Genomic DNA, 16,603 nt, shown 5'->3' on the forward strand with positions numbered 1-16,603 from the left:
ATATAAAAAAACTAAAAAGTATAATAAATAAATAATTTACATATAATTTGGAATTTCCAATTGTACTTAGAATTGTATAATTTATAATTGTAATTTGTCAGCAAAGTTGTTTCTTTTTTTTTCTTCAAATTCAAATAATTCTTCTCCCTTTATTCATAGGTGATCAATTCAACATGGAAAAAGGGGCTCAAATTGTTTTATCGACATGAGTGTTTTATATCGAAAAAACATTTTTTTTTTGAAAATGTTCTTGTATTTAGTAACATAGTAGTAGAAAGAGTATCTTGCTGCATCTGAACTTCAAACAAGTTATCACGAAATGCTATAGTTCTATAATATGATTTTAAAAATTTATTCAAAAATAATTCATGACATTATTTGACTTATATGCCACACCTCAACAAATAATTCAAAAAAAATTAAAGTTAATAAAAATTCAAAAAAGAAACCATGAAATATATACAAGCTACCATGTTTAAAAAATTATTTTTTATCAATATTTTCGTTAAAAAGATCTATTTGACTCTTTTAAAAAGATTTATGATCAAATTTCTAACTCTTTTTAAAAGAATCAAGGGTCAAATAGAACTTCAAAAAAATGACTAAATAGACAAAAATGCAAACGTTTAGGACTAAATTTTTCATATTTTATGATGTAAACAATAATGCACTTGTGATTAGATTTAGATGTTGGATCCCAACTAAACCAACTAGGGATTTACAATTTGATAATAAGAGAAACGCCATGTTATTTGGAAACATGAATTTGGATAATTTCTTCATAAATATATAATGATATTTTACATTCTACTTTTAAAAAAAATAAAAATAGAAAAAAAAAACTTAAATCAATTAACCAATCAACTTAAATCTTAATCAAACTTAAACCTTAACTGATTTAACCCAACTAAATTTACATCATTCATAAAATACTAATAGAAGAGACTTTGGATTTTACATAAAATATAAGTTTAAAAAATTAAGAAGAACATATATTAGAGATGGGTTAATCATAACCGACCAAACTTTTTTTTCTGCTCACCCTATGCAAATGCCAGCGGCTTTTAACTAAGGAAAATGGTCCCTGCCTCATTGCCTGCTCATTACAACCATGTGCCCAAATTCACCCCACCCCCCGTCCTTGATTGGGACTTATCATCAAAATCCCAGAGGGCAACATTAAATTACCATAGTTATAACCAGTTTAACTGTAAACTGTAGGGTACCCTATCCTTCCAACAGGATAAGTTTCGAAACATCTTTCCCATTGTTCCTCCTACAGACAACAGACAAAACGTGCTCTGTAGTCTAACTCAGACGAACTTGGAAGTGAAAATGTGGTTATTTCACTTACATGTAACTATCGACCAGTTCCATGGGAAAAGCCAAGAACAGCTGTTGTTTTTGCCCCATAGGAACACCCCGGTCCTACTTAAGAACAATTTATGTAGAGCCGGTTGATTTCGTTCAAGTCTATAAATGACTGCTACACAACCTGTAATTATTATATATAGGGGAGGATCATAGTACTTTAATGAACTAATCAATAAAACATCCAAGATTATATAGATCATAACCATCAATCAAACCCTAGAAACAACCTTTCTTAGCATCTAAGAAACTATTTTCAATGGCAGATGTCAAGATTATGTTTGTCTGAGTGCAATGCTTGCAGGTTCTAGCATATGATTATATCCCTAATGGAAATGCAGGAAACCACCCATACGGTAAACATTAGATTCCTCGAAATTGGTGTCCAAGGATCAGCTTACACATCATCTTCAGCCATTGACTGCTTTCTTGACCTAGAGCATGTAAATCAATCCCTCTTTGAAACCCATTGCTTACTTAGATCAAATAGGGTAAAAGAAAAAGCATACTTATGTCTAAAATCTAATTCATGAAGGTTATATTCATCAAAGAAGTTTTCAGTGCAAACCGCGAAGCAATGTGTATGGCCTTTTTTTAACACTTCGAAAGATTCTTTCTTGTTTCAATCTAAAAGTTAAATTCATTTCCTCATTTTCTCAAGCATAAGTGTCAATGTTTCAAACTTTCTAATTCAACTTAATTTCCCCACTAAGAGGACGCTAGATTTCAAGTTCTCTGATTCAGCCGGGCTGTAATGTCCGCATATCAAGAAGGCTAAAGTTACAGCAGCCTCAGAAACATAATAGTGAAGAAAACCTTATCTATATTCCTCTGGCAAGCTATAACCGGTCAGGACTATTTTGTCAGCAAACATCTTTCCGGTCTTAGGCATGACATGCCAGTGCAATGTTAAGTTGAATTTTTTGCCACGGAGATTGTTTCCATAGATAATGAAAGATCCAAGAAAAGAGAAAATTATCCTCCATTGCAAGAAAGCCCTAATCAATTTAGGTAAATATGATGAACAAGCTACTTCATCTGAACAAGCATACCTGATCAACAAAGCGATACTTGTTTGAGGTGTGGATCCAAAACTTAGCATGTTCTTTGGCAGGTATAATGGCATCCCAAAGTGAGACCTGTACAACACCATGTCAAAAAAAATCAACTAGTGAACATATTTTCTGCTAAGATCAACATAAACAAAGAATTTTATATGCTAATGACGGTAAGCAGGCCAGAGGATTGACTGACAAGTCAGATACTTAGGGTATTTAACCAGGGAAATTAACCTTTACCTGATTCAAGGAATTCTTTCGGGTTTCGTACTCAGCTGCTACAAAAATGAATACCTGTGATATAGTATTTTAAACCAGCTTAAAAAATGATGATGATGATTACAACAAAGAGCAACTGATTACAAAAGGGAAGCCTAATCAAATCATCACCCCATCAAAATTAGAATTGCTGGGTGACAAATATGAGTTATAGAAATACATGAGCGCAAGAAGGAAAAAGAAGCATCAGAATAGAACCAGAATGAAAATTTTCTTCTATCTCATGTACTGATAATATCCTACTATAATTGAAAGAAGCAAATGCCATAGAGTTCTAACAGAAGAACCCATAAAGATCTAGAAATAGCAAACCTGTTTTGTGTTCCAAGTAAACAATGACTGCAAATCAGCTGATACATTCATCGTTAGGCTGACCTACATAAGTCAAAAGCTTTTACTTAGAATTTACCAACAACAAACAGCAATCAAGTGTTCAGTGGCGTACGGCTGCAAATAAGATAATAATAACTAAAGGAACATATTACCAAGAAGGGTGGTAGTGGGAAGAGATGCACATGATCAAGTAGTTCTCTATCAAACACAATTCAAAAGCCCATGACCGAAAACAACATTACCTCATCATGCCCCTGTGGCTGCTTCTGGAACCAATTAATGTTCATAATCTACAATCACGCCAAGCAAAACAAAATAAGAGATTAAAATAAAACACGAAACAGTCCAAAAAGCAATTGCAAAATTTTCGATCTAAAAAGATATCCAATTATGAATATAAGAGTAGAGATGGACCTTGATCTCTGCAGAGGGAGAGGGAGTGTTGAAGTTGTCCGAGAGAGATGTGATGGCGCACATTAGCGCTAGAATAGTCACGGCAAACGTTAGCAAACCATTTAATCTGTACCCAAAAGAATGCATCTTTTCCTCTTCCTTTGCTTTGTTTTAATCCTACTGCTGCTCAAATTTAAGTTCAGTTACTCTGTTACTAGGATCTAAAGTACAACGATCCAGAGTCAACCTAATAACAAAATTCAGAAAAAGTCAACACCAAAGGCATAAACCCAACATCAAATCGACTAGGTTTCCATATGAGAGTAAAGTCACCCAAGATCAAAATCAACCAAAAAGAAAGACCAATAAATAAACAGATATAAGAAATTAAAAAACCAACTAAAACAATAAATTTTAGAAGAAAAAAAATTATCTAAAAGACAATCACGAGAACGATATTATTGCAATCAAAGCAAAATTTGAAAACTAAAGACGGTAAATAAGAGCATAAAATTATAAATCTGAGCTCTGATTGAACATAATGCAAATTAATCAAACAAAATGATCGAAGGAGATAATAAAATTTTACCTAGAAGTGAAGGGAGAGGAGAGGGAAGATGCAAAGAAAATTAAAACCAGATACGGAAGAATTAAGAAAAGAAGTGGGAAGGGGGTTTCGAAACGGGTTTTACTTTTATTATGCTTAGCTGATTTTTACTTCCAAAATAAATTTTGCAGTTATAAATAGTAAGCTATAGGAATAATAGTAATTTTAATCCTCGATATTTATAAATTGTATCAATTTAATTTTAATTTTAAAAATTTTAACCTTTAATACTTACACATTTTGTAATTTAGCTTTTTTATAATTTTACTTTTCTTTATGACCCTTTCAATTAAAAAGCTAAAAAAATAAATTTGATTGAAAATATACAAAAAATAAAAACACCCAAAAATCAAAGATAATTATTTTTCATCTTTTCTCGTTCTTTTAAAATTAACACCCTCAATGTAAAAAAAAGCAAAACCGCAAAAGAAGACGATTTACACAAAGTGTGAATGTTGACAGTAAATTTTTTTTAGAACCAAGACTAAATTAACATAATTTATAAATATTAAAGGTAAAAGTAGCTATTATACCAATTTTAAAAGTTATAACAGTTAGCTAACTAATGACTAAAGAATAAATTTACAAATAATTAGGTGACAATTTTGTAACTTTTATAGTTAGATAACCAAAAAAAATTATAAATCCAATCGAAAAAAAAGAGAATTTGAACATGTGAACTTATATAACCCTCTTCACCTTAACTTCTCTTACTATTTCAAAATTTTAATTCCTTTGCACCAAGAAATTTATAATTATAAATGTATGTTTTCTCGTGTTTTTTTATTGAGTTATGCTATGCTTGATATTTGGATGAATAAAAATTTAATGATTAAATTCTTAATTATTTAATATACTTAAAATTTGAAATTTGAATTTTTAATGTACGTGAAACTTTCTTATATTGAGTTAAAAGTTTAAATCGTGATATTAAAATTTGACTAGTAAAGAAAATAATATAAAAGTTGTTGTCACATGCCAGATTGAGGACCTAGTAAGCTAGATACAAAAATCTGAGTAAAGTCCTACTAACCACTGGAGATAGGTGGATTAGTCACCTATCACTTAAAGTCTCAAAACTAATCCTAAAATAGACCTAAGGAATAAATTTTAAATTTATGGTTCAACCCCGTTACCAAATATGAATACTCCTATTAACTCTTTAGTAAAGTATTTATTAATCACACGCTAACCACATGACCTATTAAATATTTAATTAAAAAAAACAAAATGTAAAGTCAAGTAGTAGAACACAAATAATTTAACTAAATTTGATGCTTCTATATAAATCTCCCGAAAAAATAATTGCTTCAATTATAAAAACTTTGATCATCACTTTATTAGGAATCACACATTGCCCTTCCTTGATGTCACCTCTTTGGCATCAAAACATTTTGTATAACCTCTATTTGCCATGTTGGAAGTTGACTAATTTGTTTAGAAATAATAATCACATTTTTTTCGTTAAAACTCTCAAATGAGTGTAGGTTTGAATCAACAAATGTTGAGTTTAATTGTAAGGTACGTTACATTTTTAAAATGAAAATTTATATTCAAATATTAGAAATGATATTGTGGGGAGTAACTATGAACCTTAAAAAGAATAGTCTTTATGGCCGTAAAATAAATATGGAAAAACATTGATTGCACCAAAAATTATAGGTTTGAAAGATTAAAGTTTCAATTGATCTCTAAGTCATGTGGTGGCTCTAATAACCCAAACTTGCTAGATTTTATTGTATGATGTGCACCCTTAGGAAATCGTTCTTTCCACAATTATACTAGCACTAATTCCCCCTTATTTGAATTCTTTAAGCTGCCTATGCTAATTGGTTCTAGCATATGCCACGTTGTTAAATAGAATAGCTACTACACCTCCTCCTGGACCTTTTAGATATGATTCGTAAAAGCTTATCTGCTCTTTGTGGTAATGGAACAAAATCAAGCACATGTTGTGGTTTAAGGCCATATGCCAAGCTTAATGGGAGTTATATTTATAGGTATGTAAGCAAATTCATCTGTTGGTATAATTGAATCCTAACTCAAAAAATTTCCCAAAGTTTGATTAACTACTTTACTCTATACACTGGCTTGTTGATGGCATGTGGAAAAATACTTTAAATTCAATCCCTACTTTGTGCCACAAAATTTTCAAAAAGTGCCCTAAAACTTGACAATTTAAGTTTGAACACCATATAGCCATATTAGAGAGTGCTGCTTTTTATACACTATTAACTATAAAAAAAATAAAATCATCCATCAAATGTTCTAAAAAGACCCAACACAAAATCCATACTCAAGTGATACCATCGTTGTACATATATGGCCAAAAATAACAACCCATCACCATTGCCATTGTTTTGTCCTTGCCAAAATGCCTTCCAAGACTATTCTCATGAAGTTCTCGTATAATTTGCTCACAAATTACTCTTTTATAATACACAATTAACTATTTTAGAAAAAGGGTAATTTTTTTTACAACTTGTGACCATTGAAACTCCCTAATCAGCCTAGCAAAATTGGGTCTACCTAATTCTTAACTATTTGAATCCAACAACTTGATAACTCATCATAATTAAAATCATTGACCATCTACTCAAAGCATTTACGATCACATTTGTCTTTCCTAATTTATTTTTTAAAATAATGCATTTGGACTGCCATTTTAAGCTAAAGTTATTTAATTTGAGTTTTAAAACAAAAAAGGAAAAAAAAACTAATTTAGGCTTTTAAACCCAAAAACATACTCTTATTATATGTCCAGACTTCTCACATACATAGCACCCCCATCATATCTTTTATTAATCTCTTGAAGGAGATGCTTGGTTTTTTTTTTTCTCTTATTAAGCTGACCTTTAAGTTGTTTGTAATAAGACTTATTTTTATTAATTTTCTTTTTTTTTATTTCAATTTTGTATCATTATAAATACTAGACATGTTCTTCTTTGAAGAGAGACAAGATTTACCTTTGAATTACTTGCACCATTGAAGTCAAGTAGATTGTCTTGGTTTTTGCGCTCTTCTTCTGCTCTCAAGCGCACAATAAGAGATTCAATGGATAGTTCCTTTTGTATGTGGTGTAAGACCTTCCCAAACAATTTCCAAAAGTCAACAATTTGTAAATAATGGTGTAAGACCTTCACGTCGAACACTACATGGAAGCATCTAGAGATTTATGGGCTTGTTCTCTCATAGATTTATTTTTGGGATCTAGATTTTTCTGTGTCATACTTTTGTTGTAATGCCTTCTAACTTTCTTTACTAAAGTATGCATTTGATCATAATCATCATACAAATTATCAGAAAGCCAATTGAATAAATAATTTTTGTAATGGTCATGATCTTTCTCTCATTTCTCCACATATTCTTTTCATACTCTGATTTTTTTTTCGGTCATAGTTTTAGTATCTTTTTCTCGACTCTTTTTCATTAAAATGTACGAGACATTCAAAAGTGTCAAGTGGTAAATTGTCTTTTGCTTTCATCTTTTATAATTTGCACCACAAAAGAGGAAAGGGAGAATTAGATGACAGCCTTGAGTAGTTTTGGGCAATATAAAAGAGGAAAGGGACAACATTCTCTATAAGTGTTCATCTCAAATTGCTAGAAAATGTTGGACAATATATCTTATGGATAGGAGTATAGAATTAATTTATTGTTGCTAAACTATCACAACTCTAATAGTTAAAATAGAGCGACAGATATTGAGGCACGATCCAAGTCGCTCTCTTGAGATGACATGCACCCCCTTGCTAATAATAACCGGTGTAAAGAAATTTTATTATACCTTATCTCTCGAGATACAATAAGCTAGTCACGCACTATACATTTTGCTAACCTATACAAGTTATAAATTAGAACTCTTTAAAGGATTTAAGAAGACTTATTTTTATTTCTCTTAAAAATAGATGTTTTTCTTATGAATGTCTGATTCCTATTTATAAGATAAGACTTAAGAAAAAAGTTAACGGAACATTAAATATTTTCTTTTTGAACAAACACAATATATAGAACTATTCATGGTCCATTCTCAACTCATAAATAAGAGGATAATGCATTTCAGCACACCCAAACTCACGCCCTCCTATATTAACAACAATACCCATATTAATCGAGCTAAAACTCGATATGCAAACATTAAAAAAATTTAAATCTAAATTGAAGGCATTCAATGAAGAACTTACATCATTAAAATTTCATACTAAAATTTTACCAATTTTTTTTAAAAAAAATTCATATAAACTTTTTTTTAAAAGTAAAATGCTTATAAAATATAGAACGTTTTGTCTTTTATTAAAATATCCCAATAGAAATCTTTCTACTCGAACTTTTCAACTTCCTATCTTTAAAGGCATCTGTAGAACACAGAGTTCGATGTTGGATCTTAATTCTAATCCAATTCTATAAATCAAAAAAATAAAAAATTCTATTATAAAAATAAAATAAAATAAATTTAATAATATAATGAAAAATAAAAAGTAATTTTATGTTTTCAAAAAAATCAAACTCATATTTATATATAATTATATTAATAATATATATAAGATTTTTTATTTTGTAAAAAAAAATTAATCATTTTTCTACTTAATTAATATTTGATTGGCTCGTAACATTAATTATCTCAAACAGTCAAATATTGATTAAGTATAGATAAAATAAAGTTCTAAAAATTAACACTAACCCAACCAAATATTTAAATATAAAATAATTTTGTTAACTGAACCAAATTGATCAATATTCAAAATCTATGTCGATTTTAGTGACTCTATTATGTTGAAATTTTAGATTTAATCCCTTTATTTTAATTTGACATGATTTGATTCTCTTATTTTTATAATATCATTAGTTAGTTCAAATAGTTTTAGTCGTTGCAATATAACGGTTGATTCTGAGTTTTGGTGACCGTCTCAACAACATTCAAATTTGGGATTTTTAGTTTTGATGCCTCTGCTATGTTCAAATTTGTGATCTAGTACATATACTTTAATTTGACATAAATCGATACTTTTACTTTTATAATGTCATTAATTTATCTAAATAATTTTGATTAGTAACTATTCTAGTTAGAATGCTAACATGATTTTTTTCTTAAAACACCATTCTAACACACACAAGAAAATATATTTCATCGATTGAGTCTTAACTCGATTAGCGTGGACATTATTGCCAATGCAATAGGACGTGAGTTCAAGTAAAAATCCGAACATATAATGAGATTGTTCAATATATATATTTCAAAATGATGAGTTAGAATTTGTGTTCTTAAGGGAAAAAAAAGGCCCACGTAAGTATTTTAATCGAAAAAGTTACAATGCAGAGAAATCAAATTATATTAAATTAAAATATAATGATTAAATAGAAAACAATTTAAACCTAAAGTAAAAATCCGAGATGTGGTTTTATTTATATAAATATATATTGTCATTAAATGTATAATAAAAAGTTAAATATTCGACAATGTTTAATTTATTAATTTAATAATTTATATATTACATATTCGGATATTAAATTTATTATTTTATATTAATTAAAAGTTGACATGAATTTAAATTAAAGAATGTTTATTATTTTATTTCCTCTCACTTTTCTTTCCAATCAAACATGCTTAGAATTTATTTTTCTTCCACTTTTCCACCCAACCGAGCATACCCATAAACTATACTTAGTACAAAACATAGAAAATTAGAAATATGAAAAATTAAAAGGGTGAAAAACTTGAAGGGTGGAAAATATAAATTTTCTTTCTATCAATATGCCCGATGGGTAAGATGGAAAAAAAAAAAGAAAAAACAACTTTTTTTTTCTCAATTGTTCGGTAGAGTTGAAAAGTGAAGGAAATAAAATAAAACAATTGAAAAATACATAATTTAAAATAAGATGCACTTCTTTTGAAATGATTGGTTTTTATGCAAAATCATCTCCCCTCTTATTTTCTTTTCTCTCACTTTTCTTTTCAACCAAACATACTAAAAATTTATTTCTTTTTACTTTTTCACTCTCTCCTTCCATCCCTCTATTTTTCCACTCAACCAAACACATCCTTAATGTTTTATTTTAGTATTAATTATTTATTATTTTAAATTATTTTTTTAGAAAATTGTCGAGCATGCTAATTCATGGGCTAAATTAGCCATGTATTGGCTAATTCACATGCCAAAAAAAATTTATTGGCTAAATAGGCCGATTCTTTTTGAAAATTTAGAGAAATAGACTGTTTTTTTGAGAGAGTGTAGGAAAACACGTCCAGTTTTAAGTTGCTTTTTTAAAATTTTTTAATATAATTCGTTTCTTTGGTTAAATGTTATTAATTTTGTCATTAAGTCTTAGGTTCAATTTCTCTCTCACTCACATACACGTCCAGTTTTAAGTTGCTTTTTTAAAATTTTTTAATATAATTCGTTTCTTTGGTTAAATGTTATTAATTTTGTCATTAAGTCTTAGGTTCAATTTCTCTCTCACTCACATTTATATTTTTTGTTTTAATTTTTTTATATTTTCAATTAATCTTTTTAACATGTTAACTCTTTTGGTTAAATAGTTAAATAATAATTTCATCTTTGAGACCCAGGTTCAATTCCCCTATTCTAAACACATTTGTAATTTTTATTTCATGTTGATTCAAGATTTTTTTTATTTTTAATTAATAAAATAAATATATCATTTTCAATTTTTTTTATTTTTAATTAATCTTTTTAATTAATAACTCTTTTATTCATAAAATCAAATAATAAATATGTAATTATATAATAAAAATATATATTTTACATATATCATTATGTTAAAAATATTTGAAATTAATAACTCCTTTATATATAATATAAACATTAACTTTTTTTTGATATATTTTTCTTTATATATAATATTTATATGTCAAATATTTATTTTCTCCACATAGATTATGGGTATGGTGATTTTTAATATTATAAAATGAAATAATTATTTCAAATATTATTATACTTATATGTGAAATATTTTAAATACGCACACAAAAATATATAATATTAAAATTTACTGCATTCATGATATGAATTGAAAAATAAATGTTACACATATAAAAATTATATTTACTAATAATAATATTTTTAATAATCATTTGATTTTACAAATAAAAGAGTTATTAATTAAAAAATTAAAAATAATATATTTATTAATAGAAAAGCTTAAAAAACATAAAATACAAATACAAATGTATTTAGAAAAGGAGCATTATAACTTAACGATATGAAATTATTATTATTTAATTATTTAACTAAATGAGTTAATATATTAAAAATATTAATTAAAAATATAAAAAGTTTAAAACAAAACAAAATAGAATATATAAATTTAAGTGAGGAAAAAATTGAGCTTGAGACTCAAAGAAAAATGTATTTAATGTTTTTTCTCTCCCTCTAAAAAAGGACTTATTTTTATAAATTTTCAAAAAAATCCAAAAATTTAGCCAATAATTTTTTTTACAGTTAATTTAGCTACTAATTAGCAATGGAAAATGATGAATTAAATTAATCATGTCCGAATCCCGACTGAAAGACGAAAACGACGTCGTTGGACTGAGTTGTTGACCTTCTTGCTCAGTTTGACTTCCATCTTTTATTTCCTTCCACACTATAAACCCTACCCAGATCAGAGATCTCGTCATCCTCAGTTTTCTCTACCATCTCCGATCTCTTCTCGAAATGGCGTCGTTTCGGTTCTTAATAGCTATCTCCCTCGTTTCTCTCATCCTCATTTCAACGCTCACTCCTTCAATCTCCAAGACCGCCAAAAACGACGACGTCGAGCTAGACGACGACGAGGATCTCCGTTTTCTCGAAGAAACGGAGGGAAAAAAAGACGCCGCTCCTTCTCATTCCCACTACAAAGAAGAAGACGGCGGCGACGACGAGTACCCCGACCTGGACGACGAGGACTTCGGGAACTATCACGATTTCGATGACTCCGATTCGGATCCGTACAAGGAACCCGAAGTCGACGACAAGGACGTCGTCGTTTTGAAGGAAGGGAACTTCAGTGATTTCATTGAGAAAAACAAGTTCGTGATGGTTGAGTTCTACGCGCCGTGGTGTGGCCATTGCCAGGCGTTGGCTCCGGAGTACGCTGCGGCGGCGACGGAATTGAAGGGAGAAGAAGTGGTGTTGGCCAAGGTGGACGCCACGGAGGAGAATGAACTGGCGCAAGAGTATGACGTGCAGGGTTTCCCTACTGTTTACTTCTTTGTTGATGGAAAGCATAAACCTTACCCTGGTGCTAGAAATAAGTAAGTTTTGATTAGGATCATGGGTTTTCGATTATCTATTGAATTCACGATTTGATTTTAGCCAAATCATAGTAAAAATGTAGAAACTAGAATGTACCGTCTTTGTTTAATTGAAGATTTAATCATTGACAATTCAGGGAGGCCATAGTGACCTGGATCAAGAAGAAGATAGGGCCTGGTATTTCCAACATTACCACCATCGACGAGGCTGAACGCATATTGACTTCAGAATCTAAAGTTGCTTTGGGTTACTTGAACTCTTTGGTGGTATGATTTACCTTTCTCTGGTTATATTTCTGTAGTCAGCTATAGTTACTTGTTAGATTGGGGTGGCTGTTGTTCAATCAACATATTTGGAATTGTCATTAGGGGTGGCTTGATGCTCGATCTCCATTTATTAATATACCCCTTTCCCAAATGATGTTGTAATTCGATTCAGCTTGTTCTAATGATGACAGGGTCCTGAGAGTGAGGAGATTGCTGCCGCATCACGACTCCAAGATGATGTCAGCTTCTATCAAACTGTGAATCCCGATGTTGCGAAGCTTTTCCACCTAGATCCTCAAGTTAAACGCCCTGCATTGGTCTTAGTTAAAAAGGAGGCTGAAAAAATAAGCTACTTTGGTTAGTTTCTAGACAGATGCAATATTGATTGGAATCTTGATCCAACTTCATAGGGGAAGTTTTATACCCAATTGCTTTGTCTTGCAGATGGCCAGTTTGTTAAGACTGTGATATCCGAGTTTGTATTTTCCAACAAGCTTCCTTTGATTACAATTTTTACTAGGGAAAGTGCTCCTTCAATTTTTGAAAGCGATATTAAGAAACAGGTATTCGAGTTATAACATTTTCTCCTATTTATGAACTTTTGATTTATACATGCCTTGGATTTAGTTTATTTGACACTTAAAACGTTCTTCTTGAAGATTTTGATGTTTGCTGCATCAAACATTTCTGAGAAGTATTTACCATCATTCCAAGAAGCAGCGAAATCTTTCAAGGGAAAGGTAACATTAAATCATCTAAGTTAAATAAAAGTACTCTTCAGTATTTGTTTGTGTTGATTTTAATAAACTATTGGCACGTGCGATTTCCATAAACTTCATTTCTCTCTAGTCCTGTAGATGGTAGTTACATCTTACTAATTTGTGTCTTGTATGTCTATTTGCAGCTTATCTTTGTTTATGTGCAAGTCGATAATGAAGATTTTGGAAGACCTGTTGCAGATTATTTTGGTGTCAGTGGAGACGGTCCCAAAGTATGTCTTCCTTACCCTTTATGTTCTTTTACCCCTAGAAAGTTCAATTTTTTGGATGGAAGATGTGAGAATGGGTGAAATTTTGTTGTATACTCCATTTGCAATGAGTTTGATGTTCACTATGGTGTTATTTTATCACACAGCTCCTTGCATACACTGGAAATGACGATGCTAGGAAGTTCGTCTTTGATGGAGAAGTGACGTTGGATAAAATTAAGGTGGTCTTTCTCTCCATGTCTTACCATATTTAGATTTATCCTACTCTCCTTAATGTGATTGGTTGCCAATACTTACTCTTCCAATCAACTTGTAAGCAGTAATAGTTTGACTTCAATTTAGAGGGTTCTACCTTTGTGTAGGCTTTTGGGGAAGATTTTTTAGAAGACAGGCTTAAACCTTTCTACAAGTCGGATCCAATTCCTGAAACAGTAAGTAACTTCTTTCACTTTGTTGAGTTTCTCATCGTTGATTGTAATCTAACTTCCATTTTTCCTTTCCCCCCCTGAATTTCTATTTGACACAGAACGATGGGGATGTGAAAGTAGTGGTTGGCAATAACTTTGATGAAATCGTATTAGATGAGTCAAAGGATGTCCTTCTTGAGGTATTGCTGTAAGAAACAAAAAGCTTAATTATATCTTTCTTTAAATGCACTCATTCTGTTAATTGCACTGAATACCAGATCTATGCACCTTGGTGTGGCCATTGCCAAGCACTTGAGCTGACATACAACAAGCTTGCCAAACATCTCCGCGGCATTGACTCTTTGGTTATTGCTAAAATGGATGGTACAACAAATGAACATCCTAGGGCAAAGGTAAAAATTAACTCAAATCCGTGCTTCAATTCGTCGTTAAGCTCATGATCCTATTCAATTCCTATTTTGCACTTGGGCTTGAGTGAACTTCTCTTATTTTTTGGCAGTCCGATGGGTTCCCGACAATTCTGTTCTTCCCGGCAGGAAACAAGAGTTTTGATCCCGTAAGTACTATATGATATTCTGCTTACAACATCCTTCCTATGAAATATTTTTGGACAAATTATGGTTTTGGTCTCTCTACTATGCTTAAATTTGGAACTTAATCCTTAGCACTTTAATTTGGTATAATTTGGTCACTCTACTTAATGTCATTAGTAGTCAAAGTAGCTAACATCATTAACTATTCTGATAAAAACCCTACATAGCAAATTGAGACTTAGCTTGATCGGCATGTGCATTGTTGCCAATGTAAGAGGACTTGAGTTCGAGTGTGTTGAAGTGCATTATCCTCCTATTTATGGGTAACTCTAGATATTGTGTTAAAAAAGAGCTGATATAATTAGAACCTATATATGTATTTTTTAATTTCAGTCAGTATTTGAAGGTTATCAGCTATTTGAGCTAACTAATAACATTATTAATGGAGATGGATTAAATTATCCCAAATTAAAGTATAGTTTGAGTATATTCATCTGTTTCTCTTTGTAAAAAGATTGAATGAGAAAATGTGTGAAATACTGGGCATTGACAGATAACTGTGGACACTGATCGAACTGTGGTGGCATTTTATAAGTTCCTAAAGAAACATGCATCAATCCCATTCAAGCTCCAAAAACCAGTGTCAGCACCCAAAGCTGAAGCAGCATCAACCCCAGAAGCAAAGGGTGAGGAGTCGAAGGAGAGTGATAAGAGCAGCAATGGTGGTTTGAAGGATGAGTTGTGATCTCACAGTGAGGTTATATTATATGAATAGATAGAGTAAAGAATAGTGAGTAGGAAAGAGGAATCCGAAAATTGTGAGGGTTCCTAGTGTTTGGTGTATGAGTTTTTTTTTTTTTTTTCTTAAAGGACAGCAATTGGCTTTTTAGACATTGAAGAATAAATGGCCCATTGTTCTCTTGCTATCATGCCACCTCATCTAAACATCTTTCCTTCCCTTTTACCTATTAATTTTGATTCCATATTGCTTTCGGGGGCACAATTACTTTTCAATACCGTAAGTAATGTAATGCTAAATACTTCACTTTTGATTGTGAAATTTAAATTAATTTTATTGTTTTCAACTAATTAATGACTCTTTCAATAAAAAAATAAATTTTTTTATCATAAGAAAATAATGTATTAAACATATTTTCATTATTGAAAACAATTTTTGTTTTAATTTATCAAATGTGTTTTTTAATTTTTAAAAAATAAAAAATCAAATCAAAATTTTAAAATGAGAATAGATAATATTTTCCAAAGTCAAACGAAATTTAAGATTTAAGTTTGTTTTACTTTTGAAATGATATTATCGAAATGCAGCTATTTATATTATTTAAAATTTTAAATTAATTTATATTGTTGCATTAAATTATTTGGTGCATTACCATTTATTTTAAAAATAATTTATATTTATTATTTAAAATATATGTTTTATTTATCATTATATTAAATAATTTAAAATTTAAATATTTTTTTAATTTTTAATATCATATCTAAAATTAACCTTGTAATTTTTAACCGCAACGCTAAAACTTGAAATTACAAATCAATACTTTTTCACTTACATTTTTAAGGCATTCTTAAATCAGTAATTTTCAATTGTAATAACAACTCCAAATTAACTCTTAAATAAAAAATAATTTAAACTCAATGCTAGTAATGAATTTAAATTCAAAATTATTCAAATTTCAAATAACTCGAACAAATAAATTATAATAACTCAAATTAAGTGTGAAATTTGAATGATAAAATTCAAAATAGTCTCAAATTAAAAATATTTCAATTCAGACAAATTTAAACACAAAACAATATAAACCTAAATTAATTTGAACTCAAAACAATTTAAACCCAAATCATCAAACTTAAAATAATAAATGAATTTTTTAAATATAAATTAATCCAACTTAAAATCAACTTCATTCCTCCCATTATTTGTATCAGTTCACCTTTACAAGCAATACAAGCAATGAGAAATGGGATATTTGGTGGGGAGGCTGAAGAGCATGTGAAATCATGTGCCTTGGTCCATGAGACTCGGAGTTCACCGAAGATCGTGTTCCCTATTACCCGCCGCTGCAATTTG

At 30.0% G+C, this 16,603-nt stretch overlaps 2 protein-coding genes across 4 annotated transcripts; one reads left to right on the forward strand and one right to left on the reverse strand.

The window, feature by feature from the left end:
- Positions 1–1,540: 1,540 nt before the first annotated feature.
- Positions 1,541–4,159, reverse strand: LOC107963871 (signal peptidase complex subunit 3B). Of its 3 annotated transcripts, none has more exons than XM_016900379.2 (7): positions 4,024–4,144; positions 3,456–3,681; positions 3,284–3,331; positions 3,021–3,083; positions 2,670–2,723; positions 2,424–2,510; positions 1,541–1,805 (listed from the first exon to the last, which is right to left on the reverse strand). In XM_016900379.2, the coding sequence occupies exons 2-7, from the start codon at positions 3,579–3,581 to the stop codon at positions 1,782–1,784; spliced, it is 402 nt and encodes a 133-aa protein (XP_016755868.2). In that variant the 5' UTR covers positions 3,582–3,681; positions 4,024–4,144; the 3' UTR covers positions 1,541–1,781. The 3 variants fall into 3 exon arrangements, with proteins under 3 accessions (XP_016755868.2, XP_016755866.2, XP_016755867.2); XM_016900377.2 differs by lacking the exon at positions 1,541–1,805 and adding an exon at positions 2,113–2,314 and having other exon boundaries at positions 4,024–4,159; XM_016900378.2 differs by lacking the exon at positions 1,541–1,805 and adding an exon at positions 2,113–2,254.
- Positions 4,160–11,643: 7,484 nt separating this feature from the next.
- Positions 11,644–15,438, forward strand: LOC121224193 (protein disulfide isomerase-like 1-4). The gene is made up of 12 exons (XM_041107003.1): positions 11,644–12,298; positions 12,436–12,565; positions 12,757–12,922; positions 13,010–13,128; positions 13,225–13,305; positions 13,470–13,556; positions 13,700–13,774; positions 13,916–13,984; positions 14,080–14,160; positions 14,239–14,373; positions 14,481–14,537; positions 15,068–15,438. Exons 1-12 carry the CDS (start codon positions 11,718–11,720, stop codon positions 15,257–15,259), a joined length of 1,773 nt encoding a protein of 590 aa, XP_040962937.1. The 5' UTR covers positions 11,644–11,717; the 3' UTR covers positions 15,260–15,438.
- Positions 15,439–16,603: the final 1,165 nt, after the last annotated feature.

Source organism: Gossypium hirsutum, chromosome A03, assembly GCF_007990345.1.
Source record: "Gossypium hirsutum isolate 1008001.06 chromosome A03, Gossypium_hirsutum_v2.1, whole genome shotgun sequence".
In the NCBI taxonomy this organism is placed as follows: Eukaryota; Viridiplantae; Streptophyta; class Magnoliopsida; order Malvales; family Malvaceae; genus Gossypium; species Gossypium hirsutum.